Consider the following 14,940-nt stretch of genomic DNA (forward strand, 5'->3'; position numbering starts at 1 on the left):
CGATGATTTATTAAATTGATAGTTCTGTAATTTTCACACCTGTCAGCACCTGCTTTCTTTGGAATTGGAATTATTACATCGCTCTTGAAATCTGAGGGTTTTTCGCCTATCTCATGCATCTTGCACACCAGATAGATGAATTTTGTCTTGGCTGGCTCTCCCAAGGCGATCAGTAGCTCTGATGAAATATCTTTTACTCTCGGTGCCTTGTTTTCACTGTTCTGTGAAATTCTTTTCGCAGTGTCACATCTATCTAATCTACATCTACGTGCTCTTCCGTTCTCTCATATTGTCTTCAAGTTCATCTCCCTTGTACAGTCCCTCTATATGGTCCTTTAACCTTTTAGCTTCTCCTTGTTAGCTTAGTCCTCCAGTCATTCCTGATAAGCCATTTTGCATTTCCTGACAGTCCCCTTTTTTAGATATTTGTATTCCCTTTCTCTTGCTTCATTTCCTGCTTTTTCATATTTTCAGCTTTCATCAGTTAAATTCAATTCTTCTGTTTTGCCTGAGGATTTCTACTAGGTTTGTTTTTTACCTGTTTGGTCCTCCACTATTTCATCTTCTAAAGCTACCCATTTGTCTTCCACTGCATTCTGCTGTCAACTGTTGCCTAGTGCTCCCTATGAAACTCTCAACAGCCTCTATTTCTTTCAAGTTATCCATATCTCATCTCCTTAATTTTCTACATTTTTGCAATTTCTTCAGTTTTAATCTACAGTCATAACCATCTGCCACGGAAATTTATCACTATTTAAAATCTAATTTCTAAATTCCTGTTTAATCATTACATAATTAATCTGAAACTTTCCGTTGCCTCCAGGTCTCTTCCATTTCTACTATATTCTTTCACGAGTCTTAAACAAAGTGTTAGTGACGGTTGCATTATGCTCTAAAGCAAAATATTACCCTTCGGCTTTCTCTTTCATTCCTAGTCCCCCATCACAATTAAATTTTCGTCTCCCTTAACTGTGTGAATGATTTCTTTTATCTCATCATACATTTCTTCAATCTCTTCAACATCTGCGGAGATAGTTGGTACATAAACTTGTGCTGCTGTAGTGGGTATGGGCTTCGTGTCTATTTTGGCTACGATAAGGCGTTTACTACGCTTCTTGAGTAAAATATTCCGCTGGTCCCCCATGCGGATCTCCAGGCGCAGTCAGAAGAATGAAAACTGACGTTTTATGAATTGGAATATGTAGCGTGCCCTTAATCAGGCAGGTTGGTTGAAGTTACGTGTAGTGGGAATTAGAGATGTTTTGTGGCAGAAGGAGTAGGACTTCTGGTCAGTTGAATACGAGGTTATAGATACGAAGTCAGATAGGGGTAATACAAGTGTGGGTTTAATTACTGCTAAGGAAATAGGACTGCAGATAAGATACTGTGAACAGCGTAGTGAATGTCTTATCGTAGCCGTAACTCAATAAGTACACGAAAAGGCAGCAGATAGTACATATTTATTTGTCTACAAATCGTAACATAAGAAATGTAAATTCAAGATACAAGTTTTAAAGCAAGTGGAATACTCGGAAGGTGTTGATGCTGCTGATGTCCAGCGTAAACAGTTGCGAGACTGTGCTGTGGCACCCAAGGAAGGTATTCCGAAGAGCAGATGCTGTTCACCGGCAAGCTATTTATCCCTGCAAGGAAAACAAGTGCATCAGTTTCACAATTGCTTTTTCAAGTCACCACTATTTAACTGGTTTCGTGATATCTTCCATTTTCAGCCATGTTGTGCTAATCCTTTCATCCCCACGCAACTGCTACACCCAACATCCATTATGTGTTCCGAATATTCTAGTTCTTGTCTGTCCTACTATGTTTCTCTTCTTTCATCTAGCAGTGGCAAGTTAATGCTGCATGAGGTGTATCCCTAACCTCTTCACTCTCCTCGAAATGATCTTGTAATGTGGCACTGGTTTGAAATCGACGTTTCTCATCATACTTCATTCCACCTCGTTTAGCCTTATGATAGTTCTTGTGTAATTAAGCTGATTTCAAAGACTTAATTAGCTAGTGGATGAAACAGCATAAAATATTTATTGAAAAACTGTGTGAAAGTAAGTGATTTTATGTGCTATTGTGAGCTTAAATTGCAAACCGATGCATATGAATTAAAGTATGCAGAGCCGATATGTTCGACTTGAGTGCACATCACAGGGAGACGCCGGCTACAGTTCGTGTCCCTAGCCCCGAAGCTCTTAGAGCTTTCACGCATTGATACGTCCACTGAATCCTTAGCTTACGGCGCAGTTTTCCTGTGATGATACCCTGACACTGAAAAAACTGGATTGCCCGTTCACGGGAGTGGGGAGAAGATGCGAAATAGAGGGCAGCGTTTTTGCATTTAACTACCTCTCTACTGAGAACTTGAGTGTAGAAGGAATGATAAGGTGCATGGATGAACATTACGAAGATGCCGAGGTGTCTGTAGACAAATATTTATGGCTGGTGATCACTCAGCAGAAGCAGTGTGTTGGGGCACCGTTTGATTTTTGAAGAGGATGACAATGCGATGGAGTGTTCCATGGTAATCTACACGTTGGAGTGCTCGACAGATAAACGAAGTTCCCACAAATAGTACTTTATATCCTGGGGTTTCCAACTTCCGTTGGAAAAGAAAACGTAGATACTAGGAAAGTAACGGCGAAGAAACCATGAATAACAGAAGAAATACTTCAGCTGATCTACGAAAGAAAGGGGAATTCAGGAATACAGAAATATAAGTTACTTTGGAATGAAATAAATAGGAAGTGCAAGAAAGCTAAGGCGAAATGGCTAGAGGAGAGATGTGACGAAATCGAAAAGGAAATGATTGTCGGAAGGACTGACAGCATACGAGAAGTCAAAACAATCTTCTGTGAAATTAAAATCACTGCAATCAGAATTCCACTCTTAAATGCAACGGAGAGTGATTAGTTGGAAGAAGTACATCGGAAGTGTCTGTACGGGGAGGACATGTGTGATGGCGTGATAGAAGAAGGGACGAGAGTCGACAGGGGATCCAGTATGAGAAGCAGAAACTAAAGTAGCTTTGGAAGACTTAAGATCAAATAACGCAGAAGGGACAGTTGAAATAGCTTTGGAAGACTTAAGATGAAATAAGGCAGAAGGGACAGTTGAAATAGCTTTGGAAGACTTAAGATGAAATAAGGCAGAAGGGAAAGATAAGACTCCATCACAACTTCTAAAATCATTGAGGGTAGTGGAAGCAAAATGACTGCTCATGTTGGCGTGTATAATGTACGAGTCTGGCTACTAACCATCAGGGTTTCGGAAAAACATCATCAACAGAGTTCCGAAGATTGGAAGAGCCGACAAGTGCGAGAATTATCGCACAATCAGCTTAACAGCTCACGGATCCAAGTTTCTGACAAGAACAATGCACAGGAAATGGGAATAAAACTGAGGATGTGTTAGACGTCAATCAGTTTCGCTTTCGGTAAGGTAAAGCCACTAGAGAGGCAATTCTAACGTTTCGGTTGATGACGGAGGCAAGACTGAAGAAAATTCAAGACACGTTTATAGGATTTGTCGACGTGGAGAAAGCACACGACAATGTAAATTGGTGTAAGATTTCGCAAATTCTGAAAAGATCGGTGTGAGCTATAGGGAAAGGCGGGTAATGTATAGTAAAGGGGGAAAAATATGAGTGCAAGACCAAGAACGAAGCGCTCGGATTAAACAGTGTAAGACATGGAATAGTCTTTCGTCCTTACTGTTCAATCAACATATCAGAAAAGCGATGATGGAAATAAAAGGATGTTTCAAGACTGGGAGTAAAATTCAAGGTGAAAGGATATCAATAAGATTCGATGTTGATATTGCTATTAGAGGATGTACTGAATGGAATGATCTAATGAGTACAGAATGTGGATTGAGAGTGAATCGAAGAAAGACGTAAGTAATGAGGCGTTGAAGAAATGAGAACCAACGTGAAACGTAACATCTAGGTTGGTGATAACAAATTTGATGAAGTTCCTACCTAACCAGCAAAATAACCCATGATGGACGGAGCAAGGAGGATATATAAAGCAAACTAGTGTAGGAAAAAAAGGGCGTTCCTGGCCAACAGAAGTCTACTAGTATCAAAGATTGACAATTTTAGGAAGAAATTTAGAGATTGTACGCTTCAAGCACAGCACTACTTTATGATAGTGAAACATAGACCGTGGGAAATCCGGAAAGGAAGATTCAAATGGTTGAAATAGCTCTGAGCACTATGGGACTTAACATCTGAGGTCAGCAGTCCTCTAGAACTTAGAACTACTTAAACACAACTAACCAAAGGAGATCAGACACATCCAAGCCCGAGGCAGGATTAGAACCTGCAACCGTAGCAGTCGCGTGGTTCCGGACTGAAGCGCCTAGAACCGCTCGGCCACAGCCGCCGGCCAGAAGGGAAGAGAATCGAAGCATCTGAGAGATGGTGTTACAGAAGAATGTTGAAAATTAGATGGACTAATAAGATAAGAAATGAGGGGGTTCTCCGCAGAATCGGTGAGGAAAGGATTATATGGAAAACACTGACAGGAAGAAGAGACAGGATGATAGGACGTCACTAAAGACATCTGGGAATAACTAGAGGGATCTGTAAAGGGTAAAAACTGTAGAGGAAGATAGAGAGTGGAATAGATCGAGCAGATAAAAGAGGATGTAGGTTGCAAATGCTACTCTGAGATGAATAGGTTGACACAGGAGAGAGCAGTCAGAAGATTGATAATTAAAAAGAAGAAAGAAATAGAATTCAGGGTCTTATACGCTGGTTTGCAAAACTCGAAAAGAAAGTAACTTTCATATGATGTGGCTCTGCCAAGTATCGCAGATCGCGGGAACTGCTACAAAATAGTGCATTAGGCAACTAAAATAAATACGCAGTAAGACGAATAGAACTGACATTTTATACAACGACAATCATCACTGTTTAGTCGCAACGATCCGAGGTGGTCTCTAGACATTGCAAAATTCTGGAAATGATTCTTAATACGATGCCTGACCACACGGATGGCAAAGCAGGGACTGCAATGTGCTCCCATACGGGCTCCGAGATTATGAATGAGTTCTTGGGGTAGGGCACCCGTGCCTGCACAACTGCTGGATGCTCCTTCGTTCATGTGGACGTGCTGCAGTACGTTTTCCCAATGCATGCAACACCTGGTAAATGGGATTTAAGTCGGAGGAGTGAGCGAGCCAGTCCGTTTGCGGAATTTGCTCTTGTTCCAAGAGCTACTCCACTAGCGCTGTTCCATACGGCCGAGTGGTTCTAGGCGCTACATTCTGGAACCGTGCGACCGCTATGGTCGCAGGTTCGAATCCTCTCTCGGGTATGGATGTGTGTGATGTCCTTAGGTTAGTTAGGTTGAATTAGTTATAAGATTTAGGGGACTGATGACCTCAGAAGTTAAATCCCATTGTGCTCAGAGCCATTTGAACCATATATTCCATACGACCGCGCACTGTCATGCACGAAAACGTCGACAGGCCGAATGCACCGCTGAAAAGACGCACTTGAGGAAAGGGTTCAGTAACTTTGAGCAATGAGCGTAGAGTGTTCACACATTTGGAGATCGGCACGCCCACGCAGTATTATGCCTCCCCATTTCGTAACACCTAGACCACCAAAACGATCATGTTCGACAATGTTCCTGGGTGCATTATTCGTTCTCATCTCTCGCCATACGAAGGTGAGTCCAGCGTTGTTGAGCATGATCGTTTTGGTGGTCCTGGTGTTGTCGTGTGGCGAAGAATAAACCTGCGTGCACGAACTGACCTCCAAATCTTTGAAAGTGGTACCCTCACCGGTCATTGTTATTCTGACACTGTACTCGTTCGCCGAGTGCGTCATTTCAGCGGTGCTTTCGTTAATGACTTCGATTTTCCTTATCCAAACGTTTAAAGGAGAGAGCGTGCGATGTGATCGTTTTTGCATCTATCACGCAAGAGGTAGGTTCTGCAGAGCTCTAGCCCTCAAGTCAGCCGTCGCATGTACGATAGTGTGGCAAGTGCGTTTATTGGGGGCTTTCATTTGCACACTGTCTGGGCTCCAGCTGAAAGGTCCTCACTCAACCTACGTTACAGATAGAAGCTTGCTACGATGCACTCTCCAACTGTCATCTTTTCTTGTTTGTTTGTTTAGAATGTGTTTGTGTTTTTTTAAAAAAACCGATATATTGCCAACTGGATGTATGCGACCTTTTTAAAATCTTCATCTACATCTACATGACTCCTGTGCGAATCACACTTCAGTGCTTGGCAGAGCGTTCACCGAACTACCTTCGCACTAATTCTCTATTATTCCATTCTCTAAGAGAACGCTGAAAAAAGAACACCTATATCTTCCCGCACGACCTCTCATTTCTTTCATTTTATTACGATGATCGTTTCTCCCTATGTAGGTCGGCGTCAATAAAACATTTTCGCATTCGTAGGAGAAAGATGCTGATTCAAAATTCGTGAGAAAATCCCGCCACACCAAAAAACAACGCCTTTGTTTTAACGAATTCCGCATCAAATCCTGTGCCACGTCCGTGAAGTCCTCTCCCCTCTTTCTCGATGGTACAAAACGTGCTGCTTTTGTCTGAACATTCTGGATGAACCATGGTAATCCTGATAAGGATCCCACACTGCGCAGCAGTGCTCTAAACGAGGACGGACAAGCGTAGTGTAAGCAGTCTCTTTTTCGTTGGCCTTCCCCACAACGTATTCTCTGTGTTTCTTCCAGTGTAAGTTGTTCTTTCCCTGCAGCTTACCCCTATTTTTCTCAGTATTTCGAACATCTTGGACCATTTTACAGTGTAGAACGCTTTCTACAGGTCGACAAATCCAACGAACGTGTCTTGACTTTCCTTCAGTCTTCCTTCCATTATCAACTACAATGTCAGAACTACCTCTTTGGTTCATTTACCTGTCCCAAAGCCAAACTGACCGTCGTCTGACACATAATTTTCTTTCCCATTCTTCTGCATAGTACTCTTGTCAGCAACTTGAATGCATTAGCTGGTCAGTTGTTTGTGCGATAATTCTCGCACTTGTCGGCTCTTGTTGTCTTCGGAATTGTGAGGATGATGTTTTTTCCGAAAGTCTGATGGTATATCGCCAGTCTCATACATTCTACACACCAACTTGAGTAATCGTTTTGCTGCCACTTCCCTAATCGTTTTAAAAGTTCCCATGGTATGTTATCTTACCCTTCTTTCTTATTTGATTTTAAGTCTTCCAAAACTCCTCTAAAATTTTGCTTCTAACACTGGATCCCCTACCTCTTCTACATCTACTCCTGTTCCTTCTTGTATCACGTCAGACAAATGTATCCCCTCATAGTGGCTCTCAATGTTCTCTTTCCATCTATCCCTCTTTCAAGGGCACAACCACTCTCAGACGACACCCAACGTCGCCGGGAAAGGTCACCAAACAGTTGCCAATGATGTGATCTATCCCCCGAAGTTCGTCACAAAGTCTTTGTAGCAATTTTTAGTGTATAGATGGTCTATCAAAAACGACTTCACAACTTTCAAAAATATTATTAATTTAACCTACAGACATGGTTTTGGTGTCATTTGACCTGAACAGGTTAAAAGTGACTTTCGTTAGCTGAGTGGTATACATCCCGTCAGAAGTCTATTCCTTGTCAAACTTTTTGTAGAATATGAGGCGTTTTTTAATAGCGAAGTAGATTCAATCTCTGAAAGAGAAGCTGGTGAAGATGGAATAAACAATGGACCTTTGATGACTTCCCAAAAGAGAAAGTAAGGCCGTATCAGGTTCAGCAAACGTGGGGCTCGTGCAATTGGCACGCGTCAGACCATTCACTTAGGTGGAAAACGGACACTCAGGAAATTTCGGACGTCTTACCAAACATTTAAAACTGTATTACCCTTCAAGACGACACCAAGTTTAAGTCGTATGAATAAGTTTGTAAGAATTTTCAAAGCTGCGAACTCCTTTTTGATGTACCCTATATTAAACTTTCACATTATCGGTTTCAGCAAATAGTTACCGTCTTCAGATGTGTAACTCCAACGAAGAAGTTCGTACATACTATAGGAAATAGCGTAAGGCACTTCGAATATCATGACTTATTTTTATTTGACGATATGATGTACGTTCATATCAATAATTAGTTCACTTCATGGTGTTCTAAGTGCCTGACTGGTATATGAAACGTATAGAGTAGGACTCATAATCTCCACATCTACATCTACATACCCGTTCTTCAAACAGGCGTGAAGTGATTTAGCATTGTACCTCATGGCAGGGCTTTTTCAAGTTTCCATCAGGTGCGGAACGTGGGAAGAACGACTGCTGAAACGCGTATGTGCTCGCTTTAATTACTTGTGGGAGCAATACAAAGGCCGAAATGTGTTGCAACATTTTCCCTTGCTATTTATCTTTAAGATTTCAGTATTTGAGTGACACTCACTCGTGGGTCTTGCTGGCCTCCTTTGTTTAGTTACCCCCTGTTAATCCTGGTTCCCACATATTTGAGCAGTATTGCACTATCTCTCGTGTGAGTGTTTAGTAAGAAATCGACTTGCTAGACTAATTACATGTTTCCGCTATCCTATCGATGAACCGAAGCCCTCTCCTGTTTCACCTACGACTGAGTCTATTCGATCATTCCATTTCATATTGATACAAATTGTGCCGCCCACGAATTTGTATCAGCTGGCTCACTGACATTGATGTTTTGGTGATAGAAAATTACATTTCTGGGTTTTGTGAGGTGCCCAGTTTTACCTTTCTGTATAATTAACACAAGTTGTCCGGCTCTGCATCATTTCTAAATCTCATCGAGATTCTCCTGGATTTTTGCGCAACTCTCACGGTAGAATTAATATTTCTGAATCCTGTCGCAGGTGGTGTTTGCTACGCCGTGTCACTGTCTTCTTGTCGATAGAGGATGGTGTGGTATCGGTCTCATACCGGTCTGGTACCAAGTAATGAAACTTGTTTATTTTGAAGTCCGTGCAGGACAGAGACAAGTATTGCTCATTGGAAACTATTATATTTTGGAAAATCCTCAACCCCTTAGCCATAGGCAGTATCATTTTCAGCTAAAAGCCACAGATTGAACTCAGTGGATATCCAATTTTAACACCTTGCAAGGCGCGCCTTCGTTACAGAATTATTATGTCTGTATTACGAAAGTGTTAGTGAAACGTACGTACCAACCTCTGCCACAGTAGACGAGGGTGCAGAATGCACCTATGCCATCTTCTGCACACAAACACACGTTACATTCCTCCATGTACGTTGTGTTGGGGATACAGCATTTCCCTGTAATAGAATATAAACAGAAATCACCAGAACTTCTCAAGATAATATTGAAAATAGCGGACATAACTATGAGGGACTTCTGCCCATGAGTTTATTCTTCGTTATTTTCATATCCCATATATCATGCTACTGATAATTATGCACTTATGATCTGAAACTTCTCAGCCTGTATACAGTGTAACACTTTGCTTAGTTTATAATTGAGTTTCGTTTATGTTTGAAACGGTTAACTGAAATATAGCATAAGCACGTACACACACACACACACACACACACACACACACACATATATATATATATATATATATATATATATATATATATATATATATATATATATATATTCATAAAACCCGCTGTGCATTAGAATAACAAAAAACTGCGGGTATTTGTTTTTAAGGCTACTGAAATGTTTCCAAAGACAGAAAGAAAAATCAGGTAAACCATTGTAATTACTTTGTTGGTACTTGCCTGCACAAGGTCTGACGGAGAACAACAGTAATTTTTTTTAGATTTTCATTTCCTGCACTAGGAAGCGCTGGTGAACAGAATCAAGTAAGGGTGGATGTTCTGTATCATACATCGCCTTTCCCGTAGGACATCGTACTGATAATATGTTTACATGCGTCATATACTTTTTCGAATGAACTGAGTGCGTTTTAGGTTAATTTGAAATTAATTCATAGAGGATATAAATAACCTATTTGAGTACATTTGAATTAGAGGTACTGATTAATCTGAGTCCTATTTAACCAATAGCAAGACGGAAAATGTTTTACATCATTGCTTTGTCGTACTGCAACTTGTGGTTTTACACAGTGTTCCATCACAGGGTTTGTTGTCATAGTGATACCCGTTAATGACTGCCGTCACACTCTCAAGATGCTATCTTCACACATGGTACGAGTGCAGCTGTTAAAAATTTAGATCAGGAACTGAAGAAAATAACAAATAACATTCTACAGCAAATAACATTCGGAGTTAATAGACTAACTCTCAATAATTGTAATATTCACGGTAGAGTGCATAAGGAAAAGTACTGCATTCAAATATAGGAAATGTTTTGTCCTCCTCCATATATGAAGCGAGCGATCTCAAAGTACCGGGTGATCAAAAAGTTAGTATAAATTTAAAAACTTAATAAACCACGGAATAATGTAGATACAGAGGTAAAAACTGACACACATGCTTGAAATGACGTGGGGTTTCATTAGAACCAGAAAAACCCATATTTCTAGACGCGTGAAAGATCTCTGGCGCGCGTCGTTTGGTGATGATCGTGTGCTCAGCCGCCACTTTTATCATGCTTGGCCTCCCAGGTCCCCAGACCTCAGCCCGCGCGATTATTGACTTTGGGGTTACCTGAAGTCGCAAGTGTATCGTGATCGACCGACATCTCTAGGGATGCTGAAAGACAACATCCGACGCCAATGCCTCACCATAACTACGGACATGCTTTACAGTGCTGTTCACAACATTATTCCTCGACTACAGCTATTGTTGAGGAATGATGGTGGACATATTGAGCATTTCCTGTAAAGAACATCATCTTTGCTTTGTTTTACTTTGTTATGCTAATTATTGCTATTCTGGTCAGATGAAGCGCCATCTGTCGGACCTTTTTGTCGTTTGTATTTTTTTGGTTCTAATAAAACCCCATGTCATTCCAAGCATGTGTGTCAATTTGTACCTCTCTATCTACATTATTCCGTGATTTATTCAGTTTTCAAATTTATACTGACTTTTTGATCACCCGGTAAATTGAGAGGCATTACAATGAGAGTTATATTGTTAGAGCTTTATGTGATACTCGTATCTCTTATTCCTATGATCCTACAGATCACGTCATAAGAAACAACTTTTATAAGAGACAGTATGTTAGCTGACTCTTCCCAGCCAAGATATGCGTCGTTTAAAGCTGGTTACACAAATGAAAGGTGTAAGCATTTTATATGTAATATGAATTATCTATCATTTAGTCATCTGTTCCACGTTATAGGCGATAGGCTGGGCATAACTGAAGTTTCTCATTCGTTTCTGAAATATCTTTCTCTACGAGGTGCATTCAAGTTCTAAGGCCTCCGAATTTTTTTTCTAATTAACTACTCACCCGAAATCGATGAAACTGGCGTTACTTCTCGACGTAATCGCCCTGCAGACGTACACATTTTTCACAACGCTGACGCCATGATTCCATGGCAGCGGCGAAGGCCTCTTTAGGAGTCTGTTTTGACCACTGGAAAATCGCTGAGGCAATAGCAGCACGGCTGGTGAATGTGCGGCCGCGGAGAGTGTCTTTCAGTGTTGGTAAAAGCCAAAAGTCACTAGGCGCCAGGTCAGGTGAGTAGGGATTATGAGGAATCACTTCAAAGTTGTTATCACGAAGAAACTGTAGCGTAACGTTAGCTCGATGTGCGGGTGCGTTGTCTTGGTGAAACAGCACACGCGCAGCCCTTCCCGGACGTTTTTGTTGCAGTGCAGGAAGGAATTTGTTCTTCAAAACATTTTCGTAGGATGCACCCGTTACCGTAGTGCCCTTTGGAACGCAATGGGTAAGGATTACGCCCTCGCGGTCCCAGAACATGGACACCATCATCTTTTCAGCACTGGCGGTTACCCGAAATTTTTTTGGTGGCGGTGAATCTGTGTGCTTCCATTGAGCTGACTGGCGCTTTGTTTCTGGATTGAAAAATGGCATCCACGTCTCATCCATTGTCACAACCGACGAAAAGAAAGTCCCATTCGTGCTGTCGTTGCACGTCAACATTGCTTAGCAACATGCCACACGGGCAGCCGTGTGGTCGTCCGTCAGCATTCGTGGCACCCACCTGGATGACACTTTTCGCATTTTCAGGTCGTCATGCAGGATTGTGTGCACAGAACCCACAGAAATGCCAACTCTGGAGGCGATCTGTTCAACAGTCATTCGGCGATCCCCCAAAACAATTCTCTCCACTTTCTCGATCATGTCGTCAAACCGGCTTGTGAGAGCCTGAGGTTGTTTCAGTTTGTTGTCACACGCTGTTCTGCCTTCATTAAACTGTCGCACCCACGAACGCACTTTCGACGCATCCATAACTCCATCACCACAAGTCTCCAACTGTCAATGAATTTCAATTGGTTTCACACCACGCAAATTCAGAAAACGAATGATTGCATGCTGTTCAAGTAAGGAAAACGTCGCCATTTTAAGTATTTAAAACAGTTCTCATTCTCGCCGCTGGCGGTAAAATTCCATCTGCCATACGGTGCTGCCATCTCTGGGACGTATTGACAATGAACGCGGCCTCATTTTAAAACAATGCGCATGTTTCTATCTCTTTCCAGTCCGGAGAAAAAAAGTCGGAGGCCTTAGAACTTGAATGAACCTCGTATATCGAGTTACACATTCTTACGATTTTCATGTTGAAAATCACTCTGTCAGTTTTCTGTGATAGGTAGTGAAGCGGTCGCCCTTCGTATCAGGATTGTTATTGAGCGTGAATGCCGAGCAGGTGAGGTGGTGATGCCACAGCTGCAGGATCCCGAGCTGAGGAACTGGTGTGGGTGGCTTTGAGATGCCCTAAGGCGCCAATTAAACAGCGTTGTGTCGATACATATTTACTGGTTGCGGATTTATAGTGTTGTTTTCTCCAGTGCAGCAGAAAACATGCTGAACCGCATACTCGAGTGTTACGAAGATTGTGGATGCAATACTTTGCCGGCTGCGGGCATGGTGTAGGTCATAACCCCAAAGCGATGTCGTGCATATAGCCGTAATAGGAGCCTGTAGGCGCAAGCCTACCAAGGGTCTCATTAGAAGCTAGTGCAGCCTACATCAGCGCTCTCGAAGATGGATGTGCGCTTTTAAGTGAACATCCACAACGCATCGTGAATGGGGTAGGGTAATGAAGCTGATGTAGTACTCTACTATACATTGTGTACGTGGTACTACCGCTATCTGGATAAGTGCATTTGGCTGTATTAGTACTTTTCCTATCCTGAGTGTAAAAGCAGAAGAATTAGATGATATGCTGAATGGAATAAACAGTCTAGTTAGTACAGAATATGGACAGAGTGTGAATGTAAGAAAGACGAAAGTAACAAAAATGAGACGAGCGAGAAACTTGACATCAGGATTGATGGTCACGAAGTAGATGAGGTTAAGGAATTCTACTACCTCGACAGCAAAATGAACAATGACGTATGGAGCAAGGAGAGTAGCACTGGCTAAAAGGGCAGTCTCGTCCAAGAGAAGTCTACCAGTATCAAACATAGGCCTTAATTTGAGAAGGAAATTTCTGAGAATATGCGGTTGGAGCACAGCACAGGTAGTGCAACGTGGACTGTAGGAAGACCGAAACAGAACAGAATCGAAGTATTTGAGATGATGTGTTACAGTCGAAAGTTGAAAATTAGGTGGGCTGATAACGTAAGGAATAAGGAGGTTTTGAGCAGTAAAGTGGTTCAAATGGCTCTAAGCACTGTTAGGACTTTAACATCTGACGTCATCAGTCCCCTAGACTTAGAACTACTTAAACCTAAATCACCGAAGGACATCACACACATCCATGCCCGAGGCAGGATTCGAACCTGTGACCGTAGCAGCAGCGCGGTTCCGGACTGAAGCGCCTAGAACCGCTGGGCCACAGCGACCGGCTCTGCACAGAATCGGAGAGGCAAGTAATATGTGAAAAATACTGAGAAGGAGAGGGAACAGGATATAGGACACCCGTGAAGACATCAAGGAAAGACTTGCATGTTACTAGAGGGAACTATAGAGGGCAAAAACTGTAGAGGAAGACAGAGGTTGGAATACATCCATCAAATAATTGAGGACGTAGGTTGCAAGTGCTACTCTGAGACGAAGAGGTTGTCACAGGAGAGGAATTCGTGGCGAGCCGAACCAAACCAGTGAGAAGGCTGATGACTCAAAAAACAGTACTTTTGTCACCTCTGTGTAGTACAGAACAAAGGAAAAAATAAGAAAAATACACCGTAATATACGTACTTATGAAGTACTAGTTTCATGATCTTAGTATATTGGCGTCTTGTGCTCAGCACGAGTATCGGGTAGCGCATTCCTTTTAACCTTCGTTGTTTTTCTGCGTTGTTGTGGCATTGGTATTCGAATTTGTGATTACGCATCAACTGCATCACTGAACGACTTTAGCCTACTGATATGTACAACAGAAGTTTTAGTGGGCAAATGGATGTTAACATTGGCTGGGGAGGTCATTTCTATTGCTTGATACGATATATTGTATTTCATCGAAGGTTTTCCGCTTTCGCCTTTTTGTGTGTAACGATTGGTAACCAACACTCATTCGTCAACTCTGAAATGTCGAAAGTGACTTACATACTGTCTTATGGGTTCATGTCTTTCCAGATCTTTCGTGTTTCCTCGTCTTACTCTATCACAAGTTTCATTAGTTTATTTGCAATTTGCTTCGTTGTTGACATCGTCACTTAACTTAGGTTGTAATGTATGTAAGAGAGATGACACTTGCCCTCTCGTATGGTGAGAGACCAGTACCAGTATTGGCCACGGAATTAAACCGTTACTAGTACTGACCACGGAATTAAACGTGCCAATCACAAATTGGTGATGTGTGTCCAAATCTGTGTGCTGACTGTTAACATAATAATTAATTATCCTCGAGGCTATTGCATGAATGTGTT

General features: G+C 41.9%; 1 protein-coding gene across 1 annotated transcript in view; it reads right to left on the bottom strand.

The window, feature by feature from the left end:
• Positions 1-1,516: 1,516 nt before the first annotated feature.
• LOC126101084 (serine protease inhibitor I/II-like) overlaps positions 1,517-14,940 on the bottom strand; it is a 32,985-nt gene continuing 19,561 nt past the window's right edge. Inside the window, exons 3-4 of the mRNA XM_049911761.1 lie at positions 9,171-9,279; positions 1,517-1,643 (exon numbers count right to left, since the gene is read on the bottom strand). Coding sequence (XP_049767718.1) covers positions 1,634-1,643; positions 9,171-9,279 — 119 coding nt within the window. The 3' untranslated portion in view covers positions 1,517-1,633. The remainder of the gene's footprint in view (positions 1,644-9,170; positions 9,280-14,940) is intronic.

Source organism: Schistocerca cancellata, chromosome 9 (genome assembly GCF_023864275.1).
Source record: "Schistocerca cancellata isolate TAMUIC-IGC-003103 chromosome 9, iqSchCanc2.1, whole genome shotgun sequence".
Classification (NCBI taxonomy): domain Eukaryota; kingdom Metazoa; phylum Arthropoda; class Insecta; order Orthoptera; family Acrididae; genus Schistocerca; species Schistocerca cancellata.